Source organism: Convolutriloba macropyga, chromosome 12 (assembly GCF_964194025.1).
Source record: "Convolutriloba macropyga chromosome 12, txConMacr16.3, whole genome shotgun sequence".
NCBI lineage: Eukaryota > Metazoa > Xenacoelomorpha > Acoela > Convolutidae > Convolutriloba > Convolutriloba macropyga.
Window position 1 is genome coordinate 39,489,833 of NC_134479.1, and position 14,087 is coordinate 39,503,919.

Below are 14,087 nucleotides of genomic sequence, written 5' to 3' on the forward strand. Positions count from 1 at the left end.
CCGATTTTAAATCTCAGCACAGTTCAGAAATCAGTAGATATTTTTTACTATAAGTAACTATTGTTTGGTTATTCTTTTTCCAAAATTGATTTAACTCCTATTTCAATTAATATAGAACTATTTTTGTCGTTGTTGCCTCGAGAACAATTCTCACTGTCCTGAAAGAATACTTGGCCAATTGGGAAATTAAATTGTAAAACTACTTCAAATACATAACATTTCAAACCTTGACTCTGATCTGCTGTTTGTCTACTTTAAACCGAAAGAATATAAGCTGTATTAGACCTTTTCAGTCCCATAATACAGTTGCTTAGCATTGACTTGTAGATATAAATTTCCTGATTTTTGTTTTCATTTGGATTCTATTAAACCAAATGACAAAATTTCAATTTTTCTGATGATTTCGCAATTTTTGCCGAATTATTTGAAAATTTGTCACTCCTACACGCAAAAAGCCAAAACAACTGTTTTTCATGTAATTAGCGATTGACATTGTCGCCAAGTAATATTTTTGTTGTGTTAAGTTGATTTAGTTTTTTATTGGGTTCAGACAAAAATAAAATCTTCTCCCGCAAGACTTGAAATATTTTGTTCGTAAAAATGAAAAATGCCAAAGTTAACTGTTATCAGCATCATGGTACTTTATGACTAAAATTTTTATTAATGATGAATCAATTTTTTTTGAAATATTACAAAAAAAATCTGCAAGTTTTTGAAAGGTGAGACACATTTTCAAATCGATAATTTCCTAAAATTACCTGATAAAGAATTTAGCTTGTAGAAATATTTGTCTGATGCAATCATATCTCTGTTAATCAAAACGTTTTTTTTTTCAAAAAAAATTTGCAAGAAACGAGTCCAAAAAATTTGTATGTAGATGAAATCTCAAATTAGTCACTTTGTTTTAATTTACTTGACTATTTTGTGACTATTTTGTTTCAAATTACTTTAGACAGTTTTATTTCTTTTCAATTTTTGTGAGGAACATCAAAAAAAACCTTTCGAATGAAAAGCGCTTTGTGAATGTTTTGTCGCAAAATTTTGCAAAATAGCATATTTTTGGCAAAACTTTTGCAACATAATCAAGCAAGCTTTCACATAATTGCAGTCATACTGGCGCATACGGGTGAACTATATCACAGCCCAGTAGAGGGTTTGCATGATTTCTCGTAATTCCACCTAATTCTTGCATGATTGCAAAAAAGCAAAAAAAAACGAATGCAAGATTTTACATAATCACAAAAAACCCAAGATTTCAAACCGCTTGCTAGATAATACAAAAAAAAACAGTTTCATAGGTTTTTTTTATAAGTTGTCATTTTTTTTCAGAAGACCTCTGCATGGATCACATGGACAAAAGCGATGCAATTCAACAAGGCCGCGCGATTCCAACGAATGCTGATTTGTTCGTTGCCTTCTCCTCCGACTCGCCTTACAAGTCGTACCGTAGTCAAACCGGTTCATATTTTCTCCAGGCGTTCGTGAAGCATGCAGTGGCTTGCGGAAATACGGATGACCTTTTGCATATTATGACATTTGTAATCAATGACGTACAAAAACAAGTTGTTCACGACTTAGATGCCTCTGGAAGGAATCTACAGAAAGGGAAACAGTCGCCGTGCTTCAAAAGTTTTCTCGGTAAATTGTTCTACTTCCCGAAAATTAGCATGCCAGAGGGTGAAGCCATGCAGTAGTTGTTCATTCAACTGTGAACTAAATTACGCTACCTTTGATACCATTTTGATTTGGAAAGTGGCCTTTATCACAGTCAAAATCACAACAAATGTCACCAATCAAACGACAAAAGATCACCTTAATCATAAACTTATGGAGAGCATTATAATTGCAATTCATATAAATTATCAATAATTTGGCCTCAAATTATATTTGACGACAATACAAGCTTCAAAAGTGTGTAAATTTATATAAATTTAATACCCATGTGTTATAAAATGTACTAATTCATTGAAATTCAATTAAAGTTTTTTTTATTAGATTGGGATCAAATGAACATAAAATTTTCATCAAATCATTCGGTTACCATCAGAATAGAAACTGAAGTGATACGGCTTAGATTTTGATTGAGAGCTAAATATTACTCTTTTTTTTTAAAAAAGATCTATAGGAGCTGCCTATGTTTTAACGCCTATCACCACTTAGTGAAATAAAACCGGAAACCAAGAAAAATTGCGAGTCAACAAGCAATTCTTCGAACGGATTCAATTTCAGGGGGCGTCATTTCAATCTGCTGTAATAAGAAAATTTCATACATGCATAAAACCCTTTTAAACTTCAGATATTAATCTTTTTCTTTTTTGTCCACATTAAATGTTTCTGTTACATACAATCTCGAGCTCAAAATGAAAATTTAAAGTTATTGCGACATCTACCAATTTTGTTGCTAAATTTAAAAACTTCGAAGGATTTGAGCAACATTGAACAACTCATAATGCATAATTCTATGTCATAAATGTGCGTTAAGTTCTGTAAGGCCGCGAAACAGAAATATGTGTAGTTTTTATAGGGGCTTTTATTAACTCAATGAAAATGCCTCGTCAAACTCTACTACTTTACAAACAGTGTTTCTCTCCACGAAAAATTTACATGTTAACCTTGGACAAAAATGACGTATTTTTTCTTAATAATTTTTACGGACAACGTAACCAATTTCCACAATCAAACTCCTAAGATGATTCTTCAAATAATCTAAGACTTTTTAATCCCATGTCCTCTCTTACTGCATCAGCAGTCCAAATGAAAGACTTTTAGTCCAAACATTTTCTGAAAAACGATAATAAAGTATTTTCAAAAACATGCAAATAGTTAATTTTCATGGGAAGGAAATTTCACCTAGCACAGGAGGAACGATGTAGGTGACGGCAAGCTTGTATAATTGTGAAAAGCGTTGCATGGATTATTTAGAAGTTTATTTCCATTTTGGGAACATCTTTGAAAATCACTGTTACTTTTCCTCACTCGCTGCTCTGACATTTTTCTTAAAAATGAATTCTTTTGTTTTAGAGTTCAACGCGGTTTATAAGCTGTTAAGCGTTTACGGAGATTTTTGTATACTAGCTCATACAATATATGATAGAAATTGAGTACCGGAAAACATGTCTATTTCTTAGAAACATTTCCCCATAAATTTAAAGCAGATTGATACGCAAACTAGCTCTCCTGGACGGCTTTTCTTGCAGAGAAACTGTATATCTTTTTTGTCCGGACCCCACTTGTAGGAGAGGAACTATATATTCAAATGTGTTTTTTTGTTCAGACAGTTTTGGCCGAACGATATATTCATTGTAGAGAAATGTGAGTGATATCATTAAAAAGCTCGTCCAGCGTAGAATTGGAAATTATAAAAATTTTTTTGAATCTCGTTTTTTAGGAGTTATCGAGGACTGAACTTTTGTGTGAACACGGCGTATTTGAGTTCCTAGTAGACGAAAGGCGATAAAAAGACTGCTTGTGGTCTCATAGGGAAGTTTTCTATAAAAGAACTCAATTCTATTTAAGAGCTCTTTTTAGAAAACTTTTTTCTTGTTTTCTTGGGTTACCTAGAGACTAGTCACTTTTCAAAACTATTTTCGGTTAATGACAAACCTCATTAACACTCAAATAAAGCCCAATGAACAAAAAAAATTGCAAAGAATCCCTCATGTTTTTTTGGTTTCGACACTGAGGATTCGTAATCTTAATTGAAATTTTTATCTTTTTGAGGTTTTACTTAATTGTTGGAGTCCTATGGCATAGTATTGTTGACTAAAAGTGCTAAAGGCTTTGTAATGAGCATTAAGTGAACCTATATAGAGCTTTCAGTGAACAACTAATAGCTGTAAGGACATTAAAAAGGATTTTTCGAAAAATTTTTGATAAAATTAACCGATCATAAACATTTTTTCGTGATCTTTATGTCAGTCTCAGTAAAAACAGGATTCCCTTCCTTTCTACTCTAACCAAAATTAATCTGGTTAGCGGTTTTATCTTCTAACTTTTTGTTATATGACCTCAATTCCATAGGGTTTAAATATTAAAAAAATTTTTTTTTAAATATTTTCTATTTATTGGTTCCTCTTGAACTATTATCACTTTATTTTGATATTGATCTCTTCCATTAGCTTAGAGAAGACCTTCAGTGGATCTTGGATAAATTAATTAGCGAAAAGCTTATAGTTTAAATGGCTTCGACATTTTTTTCTCGTATTTTACTAAGTTTTTGGTTTTCACCCGTATTTGGTTTTCCAATAGACATAAGATTTATTGCAACATCTTATTGATTACCTACGCATGACAAATATCCTTGTCCTTCAATTGAGGCATAGGCTCCAATTGAGCGTTTTCATCGATTTCTCTTGAAAGCTATTTAATTTTATGGCTGTTAAGACTTTAAAAACAATTTTTTGAATTTTTTTTTGAAAATTAACCAATCTTAAACTTGTATTCCCGAAATTGGTCTCAGTAACGACCGGCCCCTTTTTGTTCTACTTCAGCCAAAACTAATCTAATCAGCGGTTTTGTTTTCTAAGTTTTGTCGTTATGACTTCGACGCGCGAGCTTTCATATTTTTTTTAAAAAACTTTTGTGTATTTTATTTCAAATTTTAGTTCCACTTGAAATCCTAACACACTATTTAAAAGTTGATAGTTGAATTGGTTTAGAGATGACGTTAAATGGATTAATATTAAGGTTTTTAGAGAAAAGCTGATGTTTAATGGCTTCGAAACTTTCTTCTCGCAATTTTCTTCTTAATTTTTGGATTTTGTCTGTATTTGTCGTTGTTTTCATAGACAATTACTTATTGTATTTTTTTTGCTAACCTATGAATGACAAACATCCTTGTTGTCTCATCGAGGCACAACTTAGCGTTTTCAATAGTTTCCATTGAAAGCTATTGAAGTTAATTGCGTTGATACTACGGTTCCTCAAATTTTCTTGGTTTTCAAGTATATGTTCATGTTTGTTGATTTAGTGATAAAAAAGAATCCCATTGCTGTTAAAAATTAATTGCAAGTGGAAAAATTTTTACTGCAATTTTCATTTTTAAATGGCTTCGTCACTTTTCTTGTTCAATTTTTTTTGCTTTATTTTGTTCTTTAGGTAGCCGTAGAATAATGACCGATCCCATAAGGTGATAAATGAAGAATGAATAAATGAGGATACAAGATGCAGTGACTTTAATGCGAATAGTCTTCAAGTTTTTGATATTATACACAGATTTTTATAGATTTTTCAATTTTTTCGGTTTTTGATGTTTTTTTCAACTTGTCATTACTGATATTTCATCAGCGATATTACGTCGTAACTGACGCTTTATTTGTTGGGTAATATGCTTTTTCTTAAAAGTTATGTGAGTGGTATCTTTTTGTTTCTTTTTTTCTTCCTTAACACAATCAAGTAATAACAGATCCCAATTAATTTCAAATGCGGCCCATTTGAATTTATTTAAAAATTCAGTTTAATTTTAGCTGATTTAGTATAAAACAAAAATGAAATAAAAAAACGTTATTTTCAAATCGTAGCTAATGATTTTAATGGCTTCACTAACTTGTGTTTCCGCAATTTTTGTAATCTGTTCTTCGAAGTTTTTACTGAGTTTTTTTGCATCTTTAGTCCGTTCCTATGGCTTAGTCTAACCAGAGACAAGTTGTATGTGCTTCATAATGACTTTATAGTAAATTTATCAGGAAATATTCTGTTAAAAGGTAATTTTTTTTAAAACTTTTGAAATTATTTGTATTTAAAAAGTTGATTTTTGAATTTCGCCTCAATATTTTTTTCTTTCTATCGAAATGTTACCTAGTCTCATTAAGGAAAAATCAACATCATCATCGTATTTATTAGCTTCCATTGACAGCTTTTGACTTTAATGGGGTTGATACAATGGTTTTCTCAAAATTTTCGTTGTTTTAATGTATTTGTTCATGTTTCTGTTATATTGGAGTCTAAATGTTAAAAAGAAGAATCCAAATGCTGAAACAAAATGAAAGACAAACAGTTTTTTTTTAAATTCACTTTTAATGGCTTCGACACTTTTCTCGCTCAATTTTTTTTTAATTTGCTGTAGTCGCCCGTTTCGTTTTTTATTTATATAACCGTAAAATGCTGACCGGTCTCATAGTTTTTAATTGTGGATTGAATGAATGATTTTACGAAAAGCAGTCAGCTTATAGCGAATAGCCTTAAAGTTTATGACATTATACTTTTAAAAACTTTTAAGGAGTTTTCATTTTTTTTCTGTTTTTGTTGTTCCTTTTGTGAAATTATAACTTATTATCATCATTGAGAGGTCTCATACAATTCCTTGTATTTTTTAAATTAACTTGTTTACTGATATTATGACGTAACTGTTGTTTTGTTTGTAGGACAATGTGAGCTTTCGTAAAAATTTATATGAGTGGTGTGTTTTTGTTTCTTTTTCTCTTCATTTAGCACAATCGCGTAAAAGCTGATCCCAAAGTTTTTCAAATGTGGCTCAATTGAATTTATTTATTTGTTCAGAATAATTTTAGCTGAAATCGTAAAAAATTGAGTTAAAAAAACTTTTTTTCAGATCTTGGCTCAATTCTATGGCTTAGTTTAAACAAAGTCAGCTCCTACGGGTTTCTTTTTCACTTTTTAGTAAATTCATCAACAACTATTTTGTTAAAAACTAACGATTTTTAAGACTTTTGAAATTATTTGGTATAAAAAATTTTGATTGATTTTTGAATTTCGCCTCAGTATTTCTTATTTTCGTCAACTTGTTACCTAGTCTCTTTAAGGAACAATTACATCTGGTGTGTAGTTAGGAAAAAGTAAATTTGTGTACTTAGAGTTTTGTCTGATTGTAATTTGACGTTGTTTCTAGGTGTTCCTATATTAAGATATTGAGTTTTTGCCATGAAATTTTTGTTTTTACTTTATTTGCTGTTGTTGTTTTTTTTCTTGTAGTCGTTTCAATGGCAGATGTAATGAAGCATGGCATTATTTAATTCAACTAAAATTATGTTTGGTTGTGTAACGATTTTTTTTAAACTTAAGCATCTATTTTTAATTATCTCTTTGTTGAAAATGTAAGTCAAAAGACAGTTAAGTGATAAATGTAGATGAGCGCGGGTCGGAAAATCATGTGCGAACGCACATTAACAAGCCTCCTTGCTAGCAATGCAGTAAAATAGTACAAATATCTCTATTTTTGGATTGGGAGCCGCTCTTATTGAATACTTTTTAATAAGTAAAAAGTTCTCAAATAGAAAACACCAAAAATTCAAATAGTAGCCGTTTATATAAAGTGTTTTGCCTTTTTCAAACCGGCGATTTCTATATTCAAAATGATTTAAAATATTTGAATTGGGTCTAACTATCAACAACATTAAAAAAGTGGTTGAAAAAAATAAAAGGCATCTCTCAGATAAAGTCAACTAATTTTTGGTTGATGTGTTCAAATCGATAGAGTTCAAATTCATTGTGAAGCAACAATTTCCGAGCGAAGCAAAATAGATCAAGATAAATTGAATGAAGAGGCTAAATTTGAAAACAACATTTAATTATTTTTACATTTTGTCATAATGAGCCACGGAGGAAAGCATTAAATTGTGAAAGTGCTAACCACCCAGTTTATGAACGAATCGTTATAGAATGGGAAGGCAGAATCTAAGATATATACACAGGATATAAGATTTAGTCGCGATCTTAGATGCACGGATATTGAATGCTGCGACTGAAAGGAGATAAAATCGCTAACTTAATTAGATCATTTTGTTGAAAATCTCAATTTTGTAATCTTGAAAAAATCCAAATATTACAAATGGTCGTTTAAAAGCGTGATAAGATTAGATAACCAATTGAATAGGAATAAATTCTTTAAAGGCTATCAAGATTTATTTTTCGTTTTCCATCATCTGTAAAAGTCAGATGAATATAAGCGAGAAAATTCGGCAAGTTTAACCGATTTCAACGAGATCGTGTTTGTTTATTGCTTTCTCCTCTGATTGGTCCTATAAATTCTTACAAAGGTAGTTTTTTTATTTTTTTTTTCAATTTTCCGTAAACCACAATTTGGCTCAAGGAAAAATAAAAATTTTTCTGCATATGATGGCAGTTGTAATGAACGCCAGCGAAAGTTTTCGAACTGCAATTTGTTTGTTTCTTTTTTCACAAAAGTCCAAGGAAATTTGCTCTACTTCCCAAAAACTATCCTAGAAGAGTTTGATTTTGAATCATTGCACAAGTTGTTGATTCAAGGATGTTAACTCACAACAAAGTACTGTTTATATATTTCCCTGTCTTTTAAAAAGGAACTAATGATGCTTGAATGTTCCCGAATTCTATATTTCTGAAGCGCATATTATTGTCAATAAAAACTGACGGAAAAAATTTATAATATTTGTAATTTTTTCAATATTTGATCGATGTTGTTTTGGTCGATGAATTGTTTTGTGACTAAACAATTTACGAAATAATTTTTTTACAATAGAAAATTATAAAAAATATCACAATGAAGCATAATAATAAAAGAGTTGGATGATAACAAAAAATCACAACGTACTAATATTAAATCTTGCTTGAGCATTAGAAATGATGGTAATAGTTTGTGATAAGCGCAAAATGAAAATGTGTTGTGATCGAGAAAATTTGAAAAAAGTTCAATTACACTGCCAAACAATAGTGCTCAGAATCTACCCAAATGGAAAGAAAAAATCACATTTGTTTCATGCAAATTAATTTAAAAATTTCGATTTGAAATAACAAACTGTTGTTTATCGACTAATTTATGGGTCAGATTCCTTTAAATTGAGTAATTGATGTCATAACACACTGAAAAAAACTAGTAAGATGAGTAAGTTTCACTCAAAGAAATTTTTAGCATTGCTTGTGCTTCACTAACGAATGATCAGATCGTAATTGAAAATTTTTAAATGTAAATTATTATTGTAACTTGAAATTTTTTGATTCAGTTCCGTTGAAAAAAAGAGCAAACATTAGAAACTCTAATTTTGGATATGGGCGTTTTGATGGTCATGATATGCAACACAAAGTGCCTTTGTTACAGAATTATTTGAGGAAAATTTCTTGAAATTTGGCTTCAGAATAAACCACCCACTCAATTTTTCTAGCTTGTTTCAGCCAAAAGAAGTTGGTTTCTGGTTTTTCCTGCAATTGATTCAAATGCTAGACGCATTTTTTGTCAACTGATAGATTCCAAGACCTGAGATTGTCCTCATTTTAATCCAAGTTAATATTGAGCGCGTTAGTTAACACTAATATGCACTTTATTTCCAACTTTTTTCCCAAATTCCAAAAAAACGGTATTCTAAAGTGATGAACCTGATAGTACCGGATCTAAAAATTTTATAATAACCAGTCTTTTAGTAGCTACTTTATAAGTTGCTTTTTAATAAACTTCAATCTGAATGCTATGAAAATAAAGACCACCTCAAATGTTTCTGAGAAAAATGTTTTCATTTGAAAACTATAAAACCAAATAGCCACTGCATTGTACGTCATTTCACTTATGAATCCACTCATTCTATAGATATTCGCAGTATTTATGCTGTAAAACAAAACTTACTCTACGCAAAATTTTTTGTTCAAAATCAATAAAATCAGCAAACGTAATACAAAATGACGACATTTCTTATGAAAAAAACTCAATAAAGTACCAATGACGGTTCTCAAATATTCAATAGCGAATGGTGGCATCACGTAAAATTAAAGATATCTCAAATACATTCTTTTTCTCGGAAAAAATCATTAGTTTTACGTCGCAAAGACCTGATTATAATTGCGTTTGAGTTTTCTTATTTGCCAAACGTTTTTATGCTGTTGCATAGAGTTTAACATTTTACCTCTAATTGTATTCGCTTGACATTATTTGACCAAAATGAGCACATTGATGGGCGATGAGGTAATAATTTTTAAACAATTTGACCTCTAGATGTCCTTTTTTTAAATAAATCAGAGATTACAATTTTAGTTTGAAGAGTAGCTGGAAGTAAGTGTTATAAAATGTAATTGTCATTTTGACAGAGTTAGGAGGGAGTTTGGGTAGGTGTACTGAAGTGTGCTACACTCATTAACAATGTTTGATAATATAAGTGCTATTTTGAGAATATATGTTATAGTGCGTGCAGAACAAACTTGAATTGGACAACGTCCATTTTAACATGTGAAAAAATTGCTACGTGAACTTGAAAATACTACTTCTTTAAGATCACTAACTCAAACTGAGAATATCATGACGTGATATTGTCACGCCACTTTGAGAACACCAACGTATAATATACACCCGTATTGCCCCCTTGCTTAAACCTCAGCCTAAATGAAAAAATTTTAAATTAGGATATTTTGTGACCAGTCCTTAACTAAGAACTCACTTAGTCATAAAATGTTAACTTAGCACAATTTTTGGAATTAGGTAAGTTCAACTTAACTTCTCCAGGTTGTAAGTTAACATTTCTTATCTTATATCTAAGTTACAATGTTTAACATAGAATATTTAGACCTGTGCTAACCAGTGCTATCTCAATCTTAATAACTTAACTATTCTATCCCTTCATGCTCGGTTCATATTTGATGCTGTTTAACATAACTCATTAATTCATATTTGCATTTGACTTTCTTCAATACTTAGCTATTTACCTAGAGTAGAACCAAAGGTTGACCTCTCAAGTTATAAATGTGGTCCCCTGATTAACCCCGTCGTTAAAGTATCTAATGTACGGCCCATAGAGGCAAGTTCATTTTAACTTGTCCATTTAAATTATCAGAGAGGCTTTAAGATTATTTTGTTCTATCTAAAGTTCACTCAAATTAACTTGGTAATTTATACTATATTAGAGGTCCTCAAATTTAACTTGTCTAATCTATCTATTCAAAAGGCTTCTATTTTAATTGTAAGTTTCTTTTGGAATATTCTTCCGTTCCTGACATTCTATTAGTATTGTTATTCCAATTTCTCTTAAGTAATGTCCAGTTCTGGTAGAACTAGTCCTTCACCAGTGGCTATCCCCCACCCGCTATCCCTCCACCTGAAACCCCCATAACACATCCAAAATTTTTTTACTTGTATCGTTTTCAGGCAATGATTCTAATCAGGATGCCACTTCCTTCTTTGGAAATCTGTAGAAAACAAAATAGTCTTTTCATTAGGAACCAGGCCTACAGCACCCGCTGCAACAAGAAGTTATGATAAAAGACAACAATTTTTATTTGGCTCACTCTTAACTGATACAGCACTAGAAAGGTTTGAAAGTGAAGTTACAGATGCTACAAATTGCAATAATTGAAATAAAGATTTTATAAAAAAAGGTTTATAGACGGTAGAGACCAATTCAGATTCAGACTCGAGGTTGGGAACACATTCAGGCAGGAAGGAGAATTAATAAAAAACTCTCTACAAAAATAGAGAGTGGAGTTGATGAAGGTTGGCCAGAGAAAAAACCAACAAGTATTGAAGGTGTTAAGAATATAAGGAAAAAAAGAATTTCAACAGAGACAACGAAGTCAGAAATATATAGATCTTTTATAGGAGGACTAAGACCACAAAGTTTGAAACGCAAAGGGCACAAAAAATTTATTGAAAATCCTTCAATAACTTGGACTCAATTTGTTGATCACTTAGTCGTAAACGACTTAACATTTTCTGTTACAACAGAATCTAATGGAGCTACAGGACTAGATAAACTTAAAACACTTGAAAGTAAATTCAATGATTTAACCAGTACTTTCAAAAGCAACGAAGTAAAGGCTATAGATATTTCTAAACCGCGAGACTCAAACATAACAGGCAGACCTAACAGTACTAAATTCTGTGATTATTGTAGAAGTAATGGTCATTCTATCTCTAGGTGCACACAGAAACAGATAGATGATAGTGTTAACAAACTGAGAAAGGAACTAGTCGAACCAGGAAGTCAAAAAATAACATTCTCTATTGATTGTAGAAAGAATAACAGAGACAAAAAATTCACTGGTCCCAGAAACCAAGGCTATCAGCCAACAACTGGTTACTCAAACTTTAATCCTAGGTTCAACAAGCCTAAATATCAACAACAAAAAACATCCTTCAGTAAACTTTTTAATAGATTCACTCAATCCTACGAACATACCTTCCCTCAGAAAAACACATATAGAAATACTGAACCAAGTCTTGAACAACTATCACCACAACGACAACAGCAACAGCCACAGCAAGGCGCTAGCTTCTATGCAACAAACAGAAATAATTCTCTTCAACCGAGACAACTGTAACCTAACAATGTTCAGCAACAACCAAATCGAAAGAGAATGGTTGAAGGTGACAATGACTAGGTAAATACCATAACAGATTCCTTCTCTTTAAACTATTAAAGTCTCCAAACTAAAAATATGTTTCAATATTTATAATTTTGCTTCTGGAGATATTGAAAATAATAGTGGTTTAGAAGTAGAAATCATGATTCACCCAGGATCAACTTGCACTAATGTCAATCATCCTACATACCTTACTCTAGTAAACCTTGGACAAAATTTGCATCTACAAAATAAAAATTGCGATTCAAAAACATATACTGGTTCATCAATCAGAATGCTTGGTTACATAAATATCCAATATAGTTTTGAAACCGACGGTAGATAAAGTAGTCGTTACTAAAGAAGACAGACAAAATATAATAGGTATTGATTTTTGTCATTTGTTTGTAAAAATTCTTCACTTCGTTATACCCGCAGTAGAATTAAAGACTGAAAGAAACCTAGTTTCCTACGACTCACCCAACAACGAGAAAGATTATCCATATATAACTAAAATGACTGCTTTAAGCATAGTTCAACCAATCCTTCTACAACAGAAAAGTACGCAATTGCACATGCAAAAGCAACCCAATCAAACCTTGTTTCCACCAGGAACATAATACACGCCTCATAATAATGTTGCAAAAACTGACCAAATCTTTGTGAAAACACTTTGTCCACAACCTGAAGAACTTCCAACCATATTTATGGATAGTCAATGGAATCACCCAATACAGATAAATAGAGAAATTATAGGCTATGCTCTGTGAGAGATTACAGACAAACCTATACAAAAATACAATATCAAAAACTGCTGAATTCACAAGCACAATGGTAAATGAAAGTGAGGACTATAACAGTTGCTTTATACTGAACACAGTATTAAACAATTTATAATAAAGAAAGCAAATTCATAGTATCATCAGATGCAGAGATGAGATAAAGCTTTGCCAATACAGGAAACTGTGATACAGGTAACATAATAATTTTCAGAGCGGATAATAATTTGGTATATAATCTGATCACTAAGGCTAATCACTCTGAGAAGCCAACAACTGATACAATCAAAACAACGCTACTTCCTATGAGAGATCACGCACTAGGACTAATTCTACGCTGCATAGCAATGCCAAAACAGCTTGTGGTTTAGACGGAATGGACTAGGGAGAGATACCTTCTTTATTTGAACACACACTTAAGAATTCAGGAATAACTATCTATGTGTAATGAAGCAAAGATTATATTGATAAAATACAAAAAACAGAAACCAAAACAGTGTAAAAGGAAGTGGTACTCAAAACTATTGAAAGTGAGTTAATAGAAAATTGCAAAGAAGATGAAAGAGAATTAGCTACAGACTTCTCAACCGAGGCTAAAAATTATATCTAAGTCCTAATTAAGACCTATTTCAATGACCAGTTCCTAAGTTTAGAGATGAACTACAAAGCAACCGAATCATAAATAAAGCAGTTATTGATTTCGTAATTAAGCAAAATAGAAATATAGTTCAAGACATTGAGTATCTCGAAAAGTTGTTGGATAATTTTGTTTTCACACAAATCAATTTAACTGACGATGAGTTGTTTGAGTTGATATAGATAATATTTGAGGATAATGATGTTTATTTGCATCATAAGTATGATATTGGCAGAACTTAACAAAAATTTTGCCTACCTTTAAAGAAAGACGCTGATTTTAAGAAGAAACGCCCTAGCAAAATTGCCATTTATCTTAGAGATATGAATTAATCCAAGCAGGAATAATCAGAGAGCTCAATGAAAACTACGATATGGATAGTTGGTTTGCTAATCCTGTCATCATACTACCTACGAAGG

The 14,087-nt window shown here is 31.4% G+C and overlaps 2 protein-coding genes across 4 annotated transcripts in view; both read left to right on the top strand.

Annotated features, from left to right (window-relative positions):
* LOC142351142 (caspase-7-like) overlaps window positions 1-1,996 on the top strand; it is a 20,884-nt gene extending 18,888 nt beyond the window's left edge. For all 3 annotated transcript variants that reach the window (XM_075403258.1, XM_075403257.1, XM_075403256.1), the window contains exon 3: window positions 1,330-1,996. In XM_075403258.1, the coding sequence (XP_075259373.1) occupies window positions 1,330-1,694 (365 nt within the window). In that variant the 3' untranslated portion in view covers window positions 1,695-1,996. The remainder of the gene's footprint in view (window positions 1-1,329) is intronic.
* A 7,620-nt stretch (window positions 1,997-9,616) lies between these two features.
* Window positions 9,617-14,087, top strand: part of LOC142350495 (uncharacterized) — a 71,153-nt gene continuing 66,682 nt past the window's right edge. The window contains exon 1 of the mRNA XM_075402345.1: window positions 9,617-9,886. Within this exon, the coding sequence (XP_075258460.1) occupies window positions 9,863-9,886 (24 nt within the window). The 5' untranslated portion in view covers window positions 9,617-9,862. The remainder of the gene's footprint in view (window positions 9,887-14,087) is intronic.